The 18,218-nt window shown below is 44.0% G+C and overlaps 1 protein-coding gene across 3 annotated transcripts in view; it reads left to right on the top strand.

The window, feature by feature from the left end:
* The window catches only part of LOC109867473 (semaphorin-4B), an 86,483-nt gene that overhangs the window by 25,344 nt on the left and 42,921 nt on the right, over positions 1–18,218 (top strand). For 2 of the 3 annotated variants that reach the window (XM_031801627.1, XM_020456650.2), the window contains exon 2: positions 13,496–13,922. Coding sequence is in view for 2 of the 3 variants with exons in the window: in XM_020456650.2 (XP_020312239.1) it covers positions 13,769–13,922 (154 nt within the window). In the remaining variant the exon portion in view is untranslated. Of the gene's footprint in view, positions 1–1,780; positions 2,110–13,495; positions 13,923–18,218 lie in introns of those variants that run through there. The other variant, XM_031801626.1, reaches the window with a different exon arrangement.

Below are 18,218 nucleotides of genomic sequence, written 5' to 3' on the forward strand. Positions count from 1 at the left end.
GAGGTGTTCCCACCCGCTGAGAGAGAATGGCTCCTACTTTGGAGGCATCCACCTCCAGGTAGAAAGGAAGGGTCGGAACTGGTTGGCGAAGGACCAGAGCTGAGGTGAAGCAGCAATTCAAGTTGTTGAAAGCAATTGTGCAGCAGTAGTACCCAATGAAATGTTGGATATGTTGGGACAGTAGCGTCCCACCTGGCCAACATCCAGTGAAGATGCAGAGCGCCAAATTCAAATAAATTACTATATAAATTAAACTTTGATGAAATCACACATTCAATATACCAAATTAAAGCTACACTTGTTGTGAATCCAGCCTACAAGTCAGATTTAAAAAATGCTTTACGGCGAAAGCAAACTATGCTATTATCTGAGGATAGCACCCCAGTAAACCAAGGGAGAAAAGCATATTTCAACCCTGCAGGCGCGACACAAAACGCAGAAATAAACATATAATTCATGCCTTACCTTTGACGAACTTTTTCGGTTGGCACTCCAATATGTCCCATAAACATCACAAATGGTACTTTTGTTCGATTAATTCCGTCGATATATATCCAAAATGTCAATTTATTTGGCGTGTTTGATCCAGAAAAACACCTTGCGCAACGTGACTACAAAATATCTAAAAAGTTACCTGTAAGCATTATCCAAACATTTAAAACTACTTTTGTAATACAACTTTAGGTCATTTTTACGTAAATAATCAATTAAATTTAAGACGGGATATACTGTGTTCAATACCGGAGGAAAACAAAGTGGAGCGTGCTTTCAGGACACGCGCCTCTAACAAAGAGTACACTTCCCTCGAGCCTCATTACTTCTTTATTTCTCAAAGGGAAAACCTCAACCAATTTCTAAAGACTGTTGACATCCAGTGGAAGCGATAGGAACTGCAGGAAAGTTGATTAGAAATCTGGATTCCCAGGCCTCCTGGGTGGCGCAGTGGTTAAGGGCGCTATACGGCTTCCGGGTTGCTCAAGGGTCACTGGAATCAGAGGAAGAGGGAAACGGTTCTTGACCATGACGTCATTTGGGGAATGGTAATCAATACGTGGATGGAGACCACCATCCTTTTTTCCAACGAAGAAGTTGGACACAGCCGGGGAAGAGGAAGGACGAATGAAACCGTTTGAGCGATTCATCAATGTAGTCCTCCATTGCTTCATTTTCCGGGATAGATGGGGGGGTAAACATAGCCCTTCGGTGGGGACGCTCCAGGGAGTAAGTCAATAGCACAGTCCCCTGGGTGATGTGGTGGCAGAATGAAGTCCTTGATTTTGCTGTACTAGGTGTATTCAGATGGTATACTGTGTGGCACTGCAGAGTCCTCAATGGTGGTGGCTCTGCAGGGTAGGCTGAGACAACTGTAGAAGCAGGTAGAAGACCAGGACAGTAGTTGACCTTGTCGCCACGAGATGGCAGGGTCATGACAACAAAGCCAGGGGTGTCCGAGGATGAGTGGCTGTTTAGGGGATGAGAGTTCCATGGTTTCGGTGTGGAAGACTCCAATCTGGAGGGTGAAGCTCTGTGTCAAGTGCATAATGAAGCCCGTGCCCAATGGCTGTCCGTCCAGGATGTTGATCCTTAAGGGAGGGGTGACGTGTTAGATCAATGTCAGACTCTTGTACTAGCTGGTGATCGATAAAATTACCTGGTGCTCCCGAATCTATCAAGCCCTCTATGTACTTAGTAACCCCCTTCACGGTTATCAATACTGGAACGGAGAATTGCTTCTGGGATATGTTTAGAAATAAGGACACTCCTACCTGCATGGCAATGGAGGGACCCTTATCTCTCTGTGGGAGCGAACAGGGAAATGGCTGAGTAGATGATCTTTCCTTCCACAGTATAGGCAGAGCCCTTCTTGGATCCGCCTTTGACGTTCGATACACGGGAGAGGAGCATGGGCCAACTGCATGTGCTCTGAAAGACTCGGACGGGATCATGGAAAGAGAAGGTTTGGTGTTCCTGGGTGGCAGAGATCTTCAGCGGTCATGGATGAGGTGGTTGATGGAGATGGACAGACGAATGTATGGATTTAAATCCTGAAGGTCACCTCTACAGGCCAGCTCCGCCTGAAGTTCCCTGTTGAGCCCTCATCGGTAGACGGTAAGTAAAGCAGCCTCACTACATCCACTCCCTGCAGCCATGGTGTGGAACTCGAGGGCATACTCAGCAGCTGAATTGCGTCCTTGTTGAAGGTCTATGAGGAGGTCTCCTATAGGACGACCGGAAGGAGAGTGACCGAGTCATTCCAGGGTGTGAAAATGGGTCTCGGATCCCGGTTCTGTGCTGTTGGCAGTCCATATGGTGGGGGCCCAATCCAGGGTTTTGCCTGTGAGTAGAGACAGCAAAATCCACCATGCTCTTGTGGGTGGCAAAGTTAGTGGGGTTGTGCTCAATGTATTTGCTGCATTGCATCAGAAATCCCTGATATTTCCCAGGTGAACCGTCATATTTACCAGGCATGGATATGAATGAAGGAGGGCTATGGGTTACGATACCTGGCATCGGAGGAGTAGGGATAGGATGCCAGAGTAGATGGCAGATTTCCTCCATACGCTCCTCTTGCTGGGTTAGGTGCCGCTGTAGCTCCGCTGAATCCATTCCGTTTTTAGGTGAGGTATACTGTAATGAATACTCAGGGAGAAAAAGGTTTAGATTCACGCGCAGAGAGCAGCAGGTGTTTATTGCGGCTTCGCAGAAGGCAGGAATCGTGGTCACAGGCAGGCAATGGTCATACACACTTAGGCAAACAGGCAGGTTAATCAAAACTAGGACTGAAGGCTATAACTGGTTCTCACAAACGAGCTAGGAAAAGGCTTAGTAGAGTCAAAACGAACAATGCCTTACAAAGGCACAAACAGAATGAACTGAACTAAGTAAGGAGCTGATGAGACCAGGTGAGTAACTAACAGGTGAAATGAATGAACAAAAATGAAAGACAGGGTTATGTTCATTAACACAAAGAAACAGAACACAAGGTTGACTAAGAAAATAAATACAGAACCTTACAAAGACAGTGTCGTAAGACAGCTTGATGAATCTTACACTCCCAAAAACCTGCAGTTCAGAATGTCCCCATCTCTGATCAAGAGTTTAATAAGATTTTGAAATAACATATTTACATGAATTAATATAATGAACCATTAACTACGCTAAGCTGGGCATAGGGATAGACATTGAAATGGGCAAAGAGATGTTTCCAGGCCCCTCGGTTACCTCATCACACAGACTGGCTGGCTGCAGAGTTCCCATTCACTAACGAAACTATAGAGGGTCATCTCAACAGCAACGATGATGTGCTGCAGTGGAATGGAAGTAGTCTCCAGAGGATAATGTGATGATATCTCCCTCTGTTGAAATTCCTAAATTGCTTTGTCAGTTAGTTACTATTGCTCCGATACTGGCACTCTGCAGCTTTGCTCGGACGTGCTTCTGCAGCTCCTTATCTTCCTCAGCTGTGGTATCTTTAGATCTGTGTGACTGGTTGTGAAATAACCTATGAGTGTTGCTGTAGGACTGTGTCAACACTGCTCCCCTGGCCTCCTAGCCTGATGGCCAATGCGTCAGGCCTAGGGTCCATAGTATGTGTCTGCGTCCCGATCTTCCATTTAAGCCCCACTTGACAGATGACACATCCTCCCCCGTCACACATCACATCATACCCGTCACACATCACCTCCTCCACTTCACACATCACATCTGCTCCTTAACACATCCCATCTGAACCTGCTTTACTAGAGCAGAGTACTGGAGGGGCCAACACAGGCCAAAGGACACATCTGGGAGCATGTGACCCAGGCTGTCCAGATGGTGTCCAGTTTGTGCGTGACGCAGGTGGCCAGTGCTTGTGTTTACAGGTGTGTGTGTGTGTATAGATGATGGGCATAGCAAGGGGGACCATAGCTATTTATATCAGTCAACACTTTTCCAGTCAACACTACCACAGTGGAATTCAGGAAGCCTTGACCCCTCCCGTGCTGCTGGAATTGCAAACCTGATAGACATAGCACCTGTTTAACTAGTAGGACTACAAGCACCGCTATTTATGAGTCCCACATGTTTATATCTAGAACTATCCTTTGACTGACTTTGCAATACAGTGATATACAGTACACCAGGGTCTACAACAGGAATTGGAGGATATGCAGGATATGACTGATTCCGAGTATTGGGAATTATACCTCTTTTACGTCAGACCCCTCTATGCAAAAACATTCAGTGTGGGAAAGATAACATTGCAGCAGTTTATCCTGCTCTGAACTTGTCATAGCTATACTCTTTTAATGTTGAGTTAATGTGTCTAGATTACCTCAAGACTTTCCTCTGCCTTGAATAAACTCCTGTCATTCAACCACTTCTCCAGCTCCCTGTAACAATACAATGGGAAAATGATGTTTCCGTTAACAATTCCATGAAGAACTCCATGGTGGCTCCCTGGCACAGTGGCACGTCACTGTATGATGCAGCTGAGCCTCCCTATAAGCACTCATCCCTATTGGATTGCTGCTATGGGCCTTGGTTTTATTTTTATCTCAGCCTTGTGAATGAATCAGTTCTCACATGCTTTGGTTTCTCCCAGTATAGGACTATAGCAGTAACTGGGCAGGGGAAAGAAGGCCAGTAGGGTGACTCTGGCAGTAACTAGGAAGGCCCAGCTTGGTCTCCAAGACTAGACGTAACATAGTAAATGTAAATCTGGGACATTCAAATTAGTATGATATGTTATGTTTGGTATGGTTACATAAGACAGAAGGTTGCATAAAGATGCACTATGCAGAAATCATCCCGCCATTTCCTGGTTGCAATTTTTCACCTAAATTCCGTTTGTGACAAAACAAGCAAATATAATGTAGAGAATCTTTGAACCATTTAAACCGCTGTGAAATTTAATTTTAATAACCAAAAATATTGTATTTTCAGCTGTTTGAAGCTGCTGTTCAAAACTGAAAGTAAAAGACGCTAAATCTAAACTTAAGCAAGAGAAGCATAGAAATAGCACATATAGAACAGATCTACCGTTGCTTAGACTTGCTTTCAATGAGAATGACAGATCTATAGCTCCCATTTATATATGCATTTGGTCACAGCTTTAAGGCAATAACAGATGGTGGTGCTAATTAGCAACTTTGCAAATCATTACTACTTTTTAGCTACTTTGCAACGACTTAGTGTGTTAGCTAACCCTTCGCCTAACCAAAATTCTCTGAGACCATGTTGGAAGGCCAGTAAAGTGACTCTGGCAGTAACTTTGAAGGCCAGTAGAGTGACTTCGACAGTACCTAGGAAGGCCAGTAGAGTGACTCTGGCAGTAACTAGGAAGGCAAGTAGAGTGACATCGGCAGTACCTAGGAAGGCCAGTAGAGTGACTCTGGCAGTAACTAGGAAGGCCAGTAGAGTGACTCTGGCAGTAACTAGGAAGACCAGTAGAGTGACTCTGGCAGTACCTAGGAAGACCAGAAGAGTGACTTCGGCAGTACCTAGGAAGGCCAGTAGAGTGACTCTGCCAGTAACTAGGAAGACCAGTAGAGTGACTCTGGCAGTAACTAGGAAGGCCAGTAGATTGACTCTGAATGTAACTAGGAAGGCCAGTAGAGTGACTCTGGCAGTAACTAGGAAGGCCAGTAGATTGACTCTGAACGTAACTAGGAAGGCCAGTAGAGTGACTTTGGCAGTTGCTAGGAAGGCCAGTAGAGTGACTCTGGCAGTAACTAGGAAGGCCAGTAGAGTGACTCTGAACGTAACTAGGAAGGCCAGTAGAGTGACTTTGGCAGTTGCTAGGAAGGCCAGTAGAGTGACTGAATGTAACTAGGAAGACCAGTAGAGTGACTCTGGCAGTAACTAGGAAGGCCAGTAGATTGACTCTGAACGTAACTAGGAAGGCCAGTAGAGTGACTTTGGCAGTTGCTAGGAAGGCCAGTAGAGTGACTCTGGCAGTAACTAGGAAGGCCAGTAGAGTGACTCTGCCAGTAACTAGGAAGACCAGTAGAGTGACTCTGGCAGTAACTAGGAAGGCCAGTAGAGTGACTGAACGTAACTAGGAAGGCCAGTAGAGTGACTTTGGCAGTTGCTAGGAAGGCCAGTAGAGTGACTGAATGTAACTAGGAAGGCCAGTAGATTGACTCTGATGGTGACTGGGAAAATCCAGTTAGTTTATTGGGTTTAATGAGCGATTAGTGTTTTTTGAAGTCAGCTCAGTTTCCGTTCTATAATTGTAAAAAATATATCCCCTTTTCAATTTTTTTGTTTTAGATTTATTTTAATATATATTTTTACATAAATGCAAAAATTCCAATGCCAAAAATAGTGAACATTAAATTGCCAAAATATTCCAATGTCTCTTTCAGATCCACATTGGGTAGACATCAATAGAAAAATAGGACATTTCTATGAAAGAAAAAACATATTTTTTGTGTATTACTTTTAAAAATAATTTTATAATTTAATATTTTTTTATTCCTTAGTCATCATCTCATCTCTGATCAGGCAGTAGCAGCCAGCCAGCTAGACAAAGTTATCTCTGTGCTCCCCATACTGTCTTTAGTGTTACTAGTATGCCTCTAGAGCTGTCTGACTAAATCATTTTACTAGTTCTTCAAAGTAGATAAGGCATACATTCACGAACTGTCTCTATCCCTCTCTTTCCTCATTGTGTTGTCTACATTCCTCTCACATGCGGTCTGTGTGTATCTAACCTAACATGCTGACCAGACCCCTCGCGCGAAGGTTGATATTGTCCACCCACTCCAGACGCGATCAGGACACGCAGGTTGAAATATCAAAACAAACTCTGAACTAACTATATTCATTTGGGGACAGATCAAAAAGCATTAAACATTCATGGCAATTTAGCTAGCTAGCGTGTTGTTGCTAGCTAATTTGTCCTGGGTTGTTATTTTACCAGAAATGCACAAGATACTGTACGTCAACAATTAATACACAGATAAAAGGGTCAACCGAGTTCATTGCTAGTAATCTCTCCTTCAGGATTCTTCTTCTTCTTTGGACTTTATATGGCAGTTGGCAACCAACTTCAAGGTGCATTACCACTACCAACTGGACTGGAGTGTGAACCTCAGTTCATCTTTCAATCACCCATGTGGGTATATGCTCCTAAAAACAAATGCAGCGGGTCAAGCGTCACAAATGGAACCAAGTTCTATTTTAGCGCCTGGCTATGCAGACGCGCGAGCAGTGTGGGTGAAATGATTGAATAACATGTATGTGTAAATCTATTTTGCAAAGCTAGAGCGGTGTGGTGAGCATGTAATGTAGCAGGCTAAAAAGTTTATCCATCTCTGTCCGAGCTAGATAGAACAGGCTCAATGGATTATGGTCATTGTATTGCATTACCACGTTTCTAGGTTGAATATATGCTTAATGAAAACTACAACTTCCTTTAGCCCAGCGTCCCACATAGTTCTTGACATGATTTATCTAGTGAATTATTTGATTTCTCTCTAGAGAAATGACACGTTGGGCGTACTAAAAACAGAACTAAATGGAATTTAAGTCAATGCACTGACGTCTGTCAATTAGTTGTTTAATAACCACAACAAATTATTTGGATAATCGCTCAGCTCTAATCAATTGCATTGACCGGACCGTCAAAACCATTACTAGTACTCATGCAGAAGATAGGCTGGTGATGAATTGGAAGGAAAGCATCTTTATGCCTTGGATAACTTGTAGCCTAGTAGAAAATATAGACCTGCTCACTTACCACCTCAACAACGAACCATGGCATCATCTGCATAGAGAGGAAGGAGAATGAATGTCTGTTTTAGTTCCGTTTGGAAAGTGAGGTGTGTGAATGTTTTTGACTTCTGTTTTAGTTTCCGCTAAGATATATTATTTTCCCTACATTGTGTCAAAAGGAGACATGCCAAATATGTTATTCCAACCTAAATGGGAAACTAACTCGCAGCACTTTTCCACAACCTTGAAATTTGCTACAGTAGCAGAAAGGTTTGCTCCAACCTGATTGTATCTGAATGAAAAGGGAGTCAAAAAGAAACCGCAGAAATCCTTTATTCAGATGTATCATATGTGTTTGCTATGGTCCGTGGTATCTTGACCAGAGCAAATTATATGGTGTTTTCTGTGAAAGAGATGATGAGACAATTCAGTATATTCTAACCATACTGGAGAGAGAAGTAGAGAGTTGCAATCTCTATGCTGTCAGAGAGGACCTCCTTCTCTTATTCCCATAAAGTTCAACTGTTGGTGTGCCTCAGCAAAACTCCGACTGATACATGTGGGCCAGTAGTGTAGTGTAGGTCTCTACTTCTGCCTGTCACACAACAGAAGGATTAGTGGAGCAGCAGCTGCTCATTGGTCAGATGGACTTGACTCCAATTTGCTTCTCACAAAGAAGGCTAATGATGCTTGCCGCTGTCTCCCCTGCTGATGTGGCCCTCACCATGGCCCTGTCTGTAGCATGCAACAGTCCACACAAAGGACAGGGGCACTTGGCAGGATCTACAGTTGCAGTGTAGCCAAGCAGACCTTCACAACTCTCTGACGCTTCTCTTTTTTGGCTCTTTAGAATTTCAAATCAAATCAAATTCTATTGGTCACATACACATGGTTAGCAGATATTAATGCGAGTGCATCAAAATGCTTGTGCTTCTAGTTCGACCATGCAGTAATATCTAACAAATAATCTAACAATTTCACAAACACTACCTTATACACACAAGTCTAAAGGAATGAATAAGAATATGTACATATAAATATATGGATGAGCAATGGCCATGTAGCATAGGCAAGATGCAGTAGATGGTATAGAGTACAGTATATACATATGAGATGAGTAATGTAGGGTATGTAAACATTATATAAAGTGGCATTGTTTAAAGTGACTAGTGAGTGATACATTTATTACATCAATTTTTAATTATATATTTAATGTGCTTGCCAAGTGGACACCAATGATTTATATATAAACTAGATGAATACCTGGGGCACTGTTTTGAAGCAACCGCACCCCATCGTGACACTCCCTCACCGTTGTATAATATATTATTTTTGAAGCTATTGAAATAAATTTATTAATGTCTACATTTGTTTTTGCCATCTTTATTCTATTGCAGACACCTTAATGAATACTTTAACATTATATTATATGATTTAAACATAAAAATGTAGCATTCATAAATATATCAAAATATTTTCCTTAAAGTAACATTTTTTGAAAGTATGTTACTGTTCCCACTACAACAACAAAATACATACATGCATGTATTTTTGGCCTTTCAGCTAATTGAAAAACTGTAGAATTTCATTCATTCCTATGGAGGACTGCTTCTTCTAGGGAGTGCCAATATGCCCATACGGTGGCTTCAAAGCCTCTCATTGGTGTCACGTGTGCTCCCTCTCCACCCTCTAGGTCACCAGGCTGCTCGTTATGGCGCACACCTGTTGCCATTGTTAAGTGCACCTGCGTGTCATCAGATTTACCTGGACTCCATCACTGCCCTGATTACCTTCCCTATATATGTCACTCCCTTCGGTTCCTTCCCAAGGCATCATTGTTTCTGTTTCATGTCTGTGTGCTGAGTTTCTTGTTTTGCATTATGTTCCATTTATTTATTAAAACACTCCCTGAACTTGCTTCCTGACTCTCAGCGCACATTGTTACAATTGGCCAATACATAGCATCAGCAATTTAGGGTTTACATACAGTACAGCTTTGGTTGACACAAACTACCTTGTATGCCCACAGCTTGTCAATATGATATATGAAAAACCCACACAAAGCAGCTGTTTAAGAGCATTATAAAAGTAAAGTGAACCACTGAAATTGAGAGTATGGCAAAGGGCAAGACCTCTACGGTCACAGAATGTAATGTGAACAGTATCCCAATTATGTCTAGGCCTACACAGCAGCACACTAGAGTGGTCTCCATTACAGCTCCGTAGCCACAAGGGCCAGCCCTTTAAATACTACCAATAATCTAGGAGATTGAGTTACACTTGAGGTCGGCCAGTCAATATAAAAAATGAGTAAAGTTATTTTTGGTTTATATTCAAGATTCCCAGTCAATAATGTACCTGCCAGTCTAAGGCCCAAGCATCTGTCTATGTGGAACAGGTGAATGGCAGTCAGGCAGAATACCGATTCAGAGACTAAGCTCAATCAAGATGGAAATAGAAAATTGGGTTATTTTACTGCACACCTGTGATCATGCACTTGAGATTCCCACAGGGGAATCTTTTGCTTGAATCTCAAAGAACGTTTATTTTGGAATAGGACTGACACCACGACTATAACTACAGCGAATTAAGTTATGAGGTTCTTTTCTGCATGTGGCATTTGTCATCGCCTTTATGTTAAACTGCGGTCATTGAAGCTGTGAAGAGGTTTTGTTTACAAGTGGTACTGAATAACAGATGATCAAAATGTATCAAATGTCAGAAAGCCCCTCAAGTTAAGAATGTCTCACCACCACCTGGGAGCTGCAGAGCACCTCATTGACTATACAATGAATTAATCAGGAGCATCTGGATGAGACAGGATACATGTTTTACTCCAGGTATCAACACTGCGGAAGGTGTCCTGTCTCCTGTTTTTAAATTTATGTCTATTTTACTACCCAACTAAATCACTCAACTGTAAAAATTCAAATATGTATGCATTTTCAAAACTCCAACCCAGCTATATTTCTCTCTAACCCCTTGTAGAATCCTAATTTTAAAAAACTGGGCGATTTAAAAAAAAATAGACCATTGAGTCTATTGCTCACTTTGAGGACAATACAGTGCCATTAACACGGCCCGCTACCAAAACCTGTGGGCTCTCCTTCACTGCAGCCAATGTGAGTAAAACATTTAAACGTGTTAACCCTCGCAAGGCTGCCGGCCCAGACGGCATCCCTAGCCTCGTCCTCAGAGCAGGCACAGACCAGCTGGCTGGTGTGTTTACGGACATATTCAATCAATGCCTATCCCAGTCTGCTATTTCCACATGCTTCAAGAGGGTCACCATTGTTCCTGTTCCCAAGAAAGCTAAGGTAACTGAGCTAAACGACTATCACCCCGTAGCACTCACTCCGTCATCATGAAGTGCTTAGACTAGTCAAGGATCATATCACCTCCACCCTACCTGACACCTTAGACCCACTCCAATTTGCTTACCGCCCCAATAGGTCCACAGACGATGCAAACGCAATCACACTGCACACTGCCTTAATCCATCTGGACAAGAGGAATACCTATGTAAGAATGCTATTCATTGATTACAGCTCAGCATTTAACACCATAGTACCCTCCAAACTAGTCATTAAGCTTGAGATCCTGGGTCTCGACCCCGCCCTGGGGGTCCTGGACTTTCTGACGGGCCACCCCCAGGTGGTGAGGGTAGGAAACAACATCTCCACCCTGCTGATCCTCAACACTGGGGCCCCACAAGGGTGCATTCTCAGCCCTCTCCTGTACTCCCTGTTCACCAATGTCTGCGTGGCCATGCACGCCTCCAACTCAATCATCAAGTTTGCAGACGACACCACAGTGGTAGGCTTGATTACCAACAATGACGAGACGGCCTACAGGGAGGAGGTGAGGGCCCTCGGAGTGTGCTCTCAGGGAAATAACCTCACACTCAACATCAACAAAACAAAGGAGATGATTGTGGACTTCAGGAAACAGCAGAGGTAGCACCCCCCTATCCACATCGACGTGACAGTAGTGGAGAAGGTGGAAAGTTAAGTTCCTCGGCATACACATCACGGACAAACTGAAATGGTCCACCCACACAGACAGCATGGTGAATAAGGTGCCTCTTCAACCTCAGGAGGCTGAAGAAATTTGGCTTGTCACCAAAAACACTCACAAACTTTTACAGATGTACAATCGAGAGCATCCTGTTGGGCTGTATCACCGCCTGGTACGGCAACTGCTCCGCCCACAACCGTAAGGCTCTCCAGAGAGTAGTTAGGTCTGCACAACGCATCACCGGGGGCAAACTACCTGCCCTCCAGGACACCTACACAACCCGATGTCACAGTAAGGCCAAAAAGATCATAAAGGACAAAAGCCACCCGAGCCACTGCACCCCCGCTATCATCCAGAAGGCGAGGTCAGTACAGGTGCATCAAATCTGGGACCGAGATTATGAAAAACAGCTTCTATCTCAAGGCCAACAGACTGTTAAACAGCCATCACTAACATTGAGTGGCTGCTGCCAACATACTGACTCAATCTCTAGCCACTTTAATAATTAAAAATTGGATGTAATAAATGTATCACTAGTCACTTTAAACTATGCCACTTTATAATCAAATCAAATCAAAATCAAATTTATTTATATAGCCCTTCGTACATCAGCTGATATGTTTACATGTTTACATACCCTACACTACTAATCTCATATGTATATACTGTACTCTATACCATCTACTGCATCTTGCCTATGCCGTTCATCGCTCATCCGTATATATTTTTATGTACATATTCTTATTAATTCCTTTACACTTGTGTGTATACGGTAGTTATTGTGAAATTCTTAGATTACTTGTTAGATATTACTGCACGGTCGGAACTAGAAGCACAAGCATTTCGCTACACTCTCATTAACATCTGCTAACCCTGTATATGTGACCAATAAAATTTGATTTGATTTGGTGTGACATGAACAAATCTCAATGCTTGGACAGTGCCTCAGGTGCACAGTGCCTCTGACCATCACTGCAATATGAGCTGATGTCTGATAGGGACATGCCTTTTCTTTGTCTTGGACTAGAACCCACAGCTACAAATGTTTCCAAGAAATAGCCTACTCTGGTTGCATTTATGCACCACTCAGGCAAACAACCAGCACTAATACGCATGGTGATACCACTTTTCGGAGCTTGAGGTTTTTTGTTGTCAGTAGTAGACACCATCCAGTTAGCCTGACCTCACTCAGTACCTTATGCACACAGAAATGCATGCCTTCGGGAAGAGCTAATATATGGCTCAGTATTTTGTGAATCATTACCAAGTCATCTCTCTTTGTATATTCTATTTGTTTACCATTAGAAACTAAACCTGAATGCCCATACATGCTGAGGGATATTATGATATTAACATGTACTGAAAAGGTCAGAGCCCCATAGAGAGGAGAGTATTTGTCTCAACTCTGTTTGTCTCAGTATGTCAAATATGATCTGATGGGCCTGTTAAGTGAACAGATGATGTGTTTTTGTTGGTCCAGGTAAAGTATGCTCTCTGCCCAGTTGAAGACAGACCGACATGGCTACAGGCTGTGAAATGAATCTACGTCCATCCAGTTATGCCCTACAAATACAAACACAGGGAAGTGCACTCAGCCTAAAGTAACTCCAATGTAGCTAGTAGCCTTATGGCTAAACCCTTTGTTAGACCTGAGACGTGTGCGCGAATGGAGTGTTTTTCCAAACCAATGTTCCATGATAAAGAGAAGAATCATGTGAGCTGTGTTGCACTGTCTGTACGCCAATGTGAATGAATGTTCTTTTGTTCATGTGTGCAGATCTCAGCTGAGCCCCTGGGGTGGTTTGAGTGCATCGAGGCTGATTGGAGGCGGCTGTCCATCCTGTAAGGCTCGTTGTGAGGTGAAAGGTCATCAGTCCAAGCCCAGAGTCATCTGTAGCCCCAGAGGAGCTGCCCGGCTTCACTTTTACAACAGAGCACCAGTCTCCCATTCAGGGAGCCCAGACCTACAGGAAGAGAGGGAGAGGAAATATACACAGGGGAGAAGAAGACACTCTTCATGAATTCCCTAAAATCGTGAAAGACAAACCGTATGAGTTGGCTGGCAGTCGTGAGGAGAGGAGCTATGTGGACAATAAGCATGGCCCAGCTCTGTCTCCCAGCATTCCTTCTCCTACTGGCCTACGCCTTTGTCCAAGCAGCTGCCACCGAGGACGATGTCACTCCACGACTCAGCTTCACTTACAGTAAGTGTCATCCATCGCCTTCCTTCCTGACTGTCCCGGACCTGCTGTTTTGACCCTCTCTCGCTCTCTCTTTCTCTCTCTCTCTACCGCACCTACTGTCTCAACCTATGAATGCTCGGCTATGAAAAGCCAACTGACATTTACTCCTGAAGTACTGACCTGTTGCACCCTCTACAACCACTGTGATTATTATTTGACACTGCTGGTCATCTATGAATGTTTGAGCATCTTGAAGAATGATTACGGCCTTAATGGCCATCTACTCTTATAATCTCCACTCAGCACATCCCTCAGAGCCTGGCTCCTCTCTAGGTTTCTTCCTAGGTTCCAGGCTTTCTTTTTCCTAGCCACCGTGCTTCTACATACCGTATGCATTGCTTTCTCTCTGGGGTCTTAGACTGGGTTTCTGTATAAGCACTTTATGACAACTGCTGACGTGAAAAGGGTTTTATGTTTCTCCAGGACCAGTCGTAGTTCATAGTGTGAGAAAAACAAGCATTCCTTGAGTGTTGGAGAAACAAAGCAAAAGAAAAAGAGCGTCCAGAGTGTTTACCCTCACTGGGTGCCCTCCCCACTGACCCGGGTGTGTAAGGGAGCCTCAGCCTGCTCCCCTCCCAGAACTGTTGTTCATCTATGAATAAGAGCAGGGAGTTGTGTGGGGTGGAGGTGGCTGGGATGGTCCAGGTTGCTGAGAGGAGAGGAGAGCTCTGGAGGGGCCTGGGGCTCAGGCAAGGCTTTGAGGGATATTTGACATGCACAGTAATGCTTGGCAAGGTGTTGATAAACAGACGAATGGGAGCAAGGCTATTCCTCTCTAACCAGCTCTGTGGCCCTGTGGAGGAGCTTAGTGTGTTCTCCATGGGACACATCGAGTTAGAGCACAGCATTTACATAGCTGCCATTAGGGCTGGGAATTGCCAGGGACCCCCTGATACAATATGTATTGCGATTCTCACAATTCTATGTGTATTGCGATTGGATACTGTGATTTTATTGCGATTTGATGTTCCAAACATATTGCTCAGCGTATGTCTGCTGCAGCGAGACAAGAGAGAGAGCCATGAGAACGAGTTTTGATCAGTCATGGAAATAAAAGTGCTGAAAACAAATTGGCTCCCTGTTTAAAAAAGAAGATGGAGAACAAGTTATGAAGGAAAAATACTGGAGTTCTGGTCCAGGTGCAGGCAACTAATGCAATAATAATATTGCAATACTGTCAAAACAATACAATACGATATATTGTAAAAAAAAAAATATCCCGATATGTACAGTAACTGTATAGATTATTTCCCCCCATCACTAACTGCCGTGCTCACAGAAAGCCGCTGATATTTCAGGACAATGCCTCACACACTATTAATGGTTTTCCTGTTGAAAGGGAGAGAAAACGTGTTCTGCACGGTATTAGTGATATATTGTTACTCAGTACAAGATACTGATACTGTAACCTACTGGGAGAATTATGATCCTGTCAGTGGTTTTACATTTTGCTTCAATGCTTTTGTGTTTCCGTTGATTAACTTATTCTATCATTGTAAGACATTTCAATACATTCCATAGCAGTTACCCTGTCAATGACAGTCCCATGAAGGAACATTCATGATGGCTTAGCAGTATGAAAAGATTCCAAACCATGCATTTGACTGGGTGTGTTGCTCTGTGTGTTACCCCACATCTAGAACTGAATGGCAGGAAAGCCAGCTAAATCCCAGAGCATGAATGGCAGCTCCATCAGGGTGGGTCTGTCAAGTCATAGCAGGTCAGAGGTAGTTACAACATGAACCAGGTCATTGCACTCGGTCTTACTCAGGACAATGTCACACACACAGTTTTCATCAACACGGGAGGTATTGCTCTTCTGCAGCCATCCTCTTATCTCGGCTAATGGTTTGTTTACACAGTTAACTTAAGTAGTAGCTGATCATTTGTTTGCAAGATAAACTTACACCATGCATATCCAAAAATGTCTTCAAAACAAGTCTTCTGTCAGCGCAGTGCATGTTGAACTAAGAAGTATAGGGATCAGGAGTTGTATGACATTGTGCTCTCATTATCTGATCTCAGTATGGCTCCTGATTGGTGATTTTGGAAGCAAAGGATATGTAATTGCAATGCAGCCCATTTTGTCAACGTACCAATGCTCTGCCATGGTTGATGACAGTATGCACATCATGCTAAAGGTATGGATGGCTCCCATGCCATTGGGTGTGAACTATTGATCATGTGATTTACAACCCAATTCATCACAGTACACATGGTCTCAGGTCTTACAGGCCATTTGGTGGGCAATGGATCCAGTTCTGTAGAGGGCAGTACTAGAAATCCACCTAGGTTATACTTTTCATAGAGAACAAAACCTTTAGTTCTATTTACCTGGGATATAAGTAATGCAAGAGAATACATGCAGGCATGTAGGGTTAGTTTACTGTTGTTCCCAATGACTCACCTTTTAGGATCAGCCTATAGTCTTTAAGCACCTACTGGCATAGAAACAGTGCGCAGATTGCCTTGTCATATTATCTACACCTACAGTAGATTAAGCCAGTGTGTGCTCTTCTGAGGCCAGGAGAGGAGACGATTGAAATGGGTCACGGAGGCCTCAGCTTGGAGTCTTGCCTGCCTGTCCTGCCTGTCCCAGCCTGTCCTGCCTGTCCCGACCTGCATCCTGGCTTTCCCTTGGTGGACCTCTATAGTCCCAGGTCATCTCTCTTACCTGCCAGCCTCCACAAAGCCCCCAGCACGGCCCCGACGGAACGTTTCACAACAGCAAAAACCATCACTCACATACTGAAAAGGCAGTTTCAGCTCCTTCACAGGTCTCCTTGGACTGGAAAATATATTAGCGTTTTGGGTTAATCACTCATCCTGAATGAACACCATAAAACATGTAAGATCAAAATGTCATTCTCCTGCGGCCTCCCGGGTGGCGCAGTGGTTAAGGGCGCTGTACTGCAGCGCCACCAGAGACTCTGGGTTCGCGCCCAGGCTTTGTCGTAACCGGCCGTGACCGGGAGGTCTGTGGGGCGACGCACAATTGGCCTAGCATTGTCTGGGTTAGGGAGGGTTTGGCCGGTAGGGATATCCTTGTCTCATCGCGCACCAGCGACTCCTGTGGCGGGCCGGGCGCAGTGCGCGCTAACCAAGGTTGCCAGGTGCACTATGTTTCCTCCGACACATTGGTGCGGCTGCCTTTCGGGTTGGATGCGCGCTGTGTTAAGAAGCAGTGCGGCTTGGTTGGGTTGTGTATTGGAGGACGCATGACTTTCGACCTTCGTCTCTCCTGAGCCCGTATGGGAGTTGTAGCGATGAGACAAGATAGTAGCTACTAACAAATGGATACCATGAAAAAGATGATAAAATAAAAAGTCACTTTCCTAGTCAGTCATGTCAAGATTTGATCAAGATAATGGATATACAGTAGGGACAAGTTTCTATTTTCTTACTCGTGTGTCTGTAAGAAAAAAGGGTGGGGGGGGGGTAAATAGTTACAGCAGCATCTATTAGGAATAAACCAGCTGCAAGGTAATTAGTATCACATTACTGTACTTCTTACCTCTTACTGTTCTACTGATGAGCTATGCTTTTACTCAACGGGTCAGTCAACATAAGGAAATGACTAACTACAGGAGTGACTCACAGCTCTTAAAACTTTGAGAGGTTCAGTAGTAAAGAAACCGTCTCTCCCCTCATGAAACAGCTACAGTTACAGTCGTATAGGACTAACTATTTACCAGCTGCAGATCTGAACCTGACAGAGGAATTATGTCCCACTGACATTTAAATGACCAATATAGATTTGGGAAAAAGATTGGAATAGGCACATGTTAGTGTCCAGTAGTGACATATTTTCAATTGGTAAGCAAACTCTCATGAACAGAAAACAAAATGTTTATGGCAATAGGGATGCTGATTGCCAGTGGCTTGACAATGGGAGCTGCCGTTGCCTGCTAACGTCAGTGCCGGTGTGATGGATTTCCCAGGCCCCCCGCTGAAGGGCTGTGTCACTCTGTGTTTACTGTATCAAAGCAACATTCCATGCTGTGAGCCTCAGGGACCTGGGCCATACAGAACCCTCCCCCACCCCCTCCTCTGCCTCTCAGCCCTGTCTGCTTATATGTGAGTCTACATCCCTGCCAGCCTTATGTCTGTGGTGTGGTCAGACCAGCCTGGACCTCCCCAGTCCCTCCTCAGCCCGGCATCAGCAACATTATCCTGGACAGCCTTCCTCTCCCCTCCCCTTCAGTTCCCTCTCTCCGCCTTAATGACGAGACTAAACTCCCATGAATAATGAACAGG

Source organism: Oncorhynchus kisutch, linkage group LG22 (genome assembly GCF_002021735.2).
Source record: "Oncorhynchus kisutch isolate 150728-3 linkage group LG22, Okis_V2, whole genome shotgun sequence".
In the NCBI taxonomy this organism is placed as follows: Eukaryota; Metazoa; Chordata; class Actinopteri; order Salmoniformes; family Salmonidae; genus Oncorhynchus; species Oncorhynchus kisutch.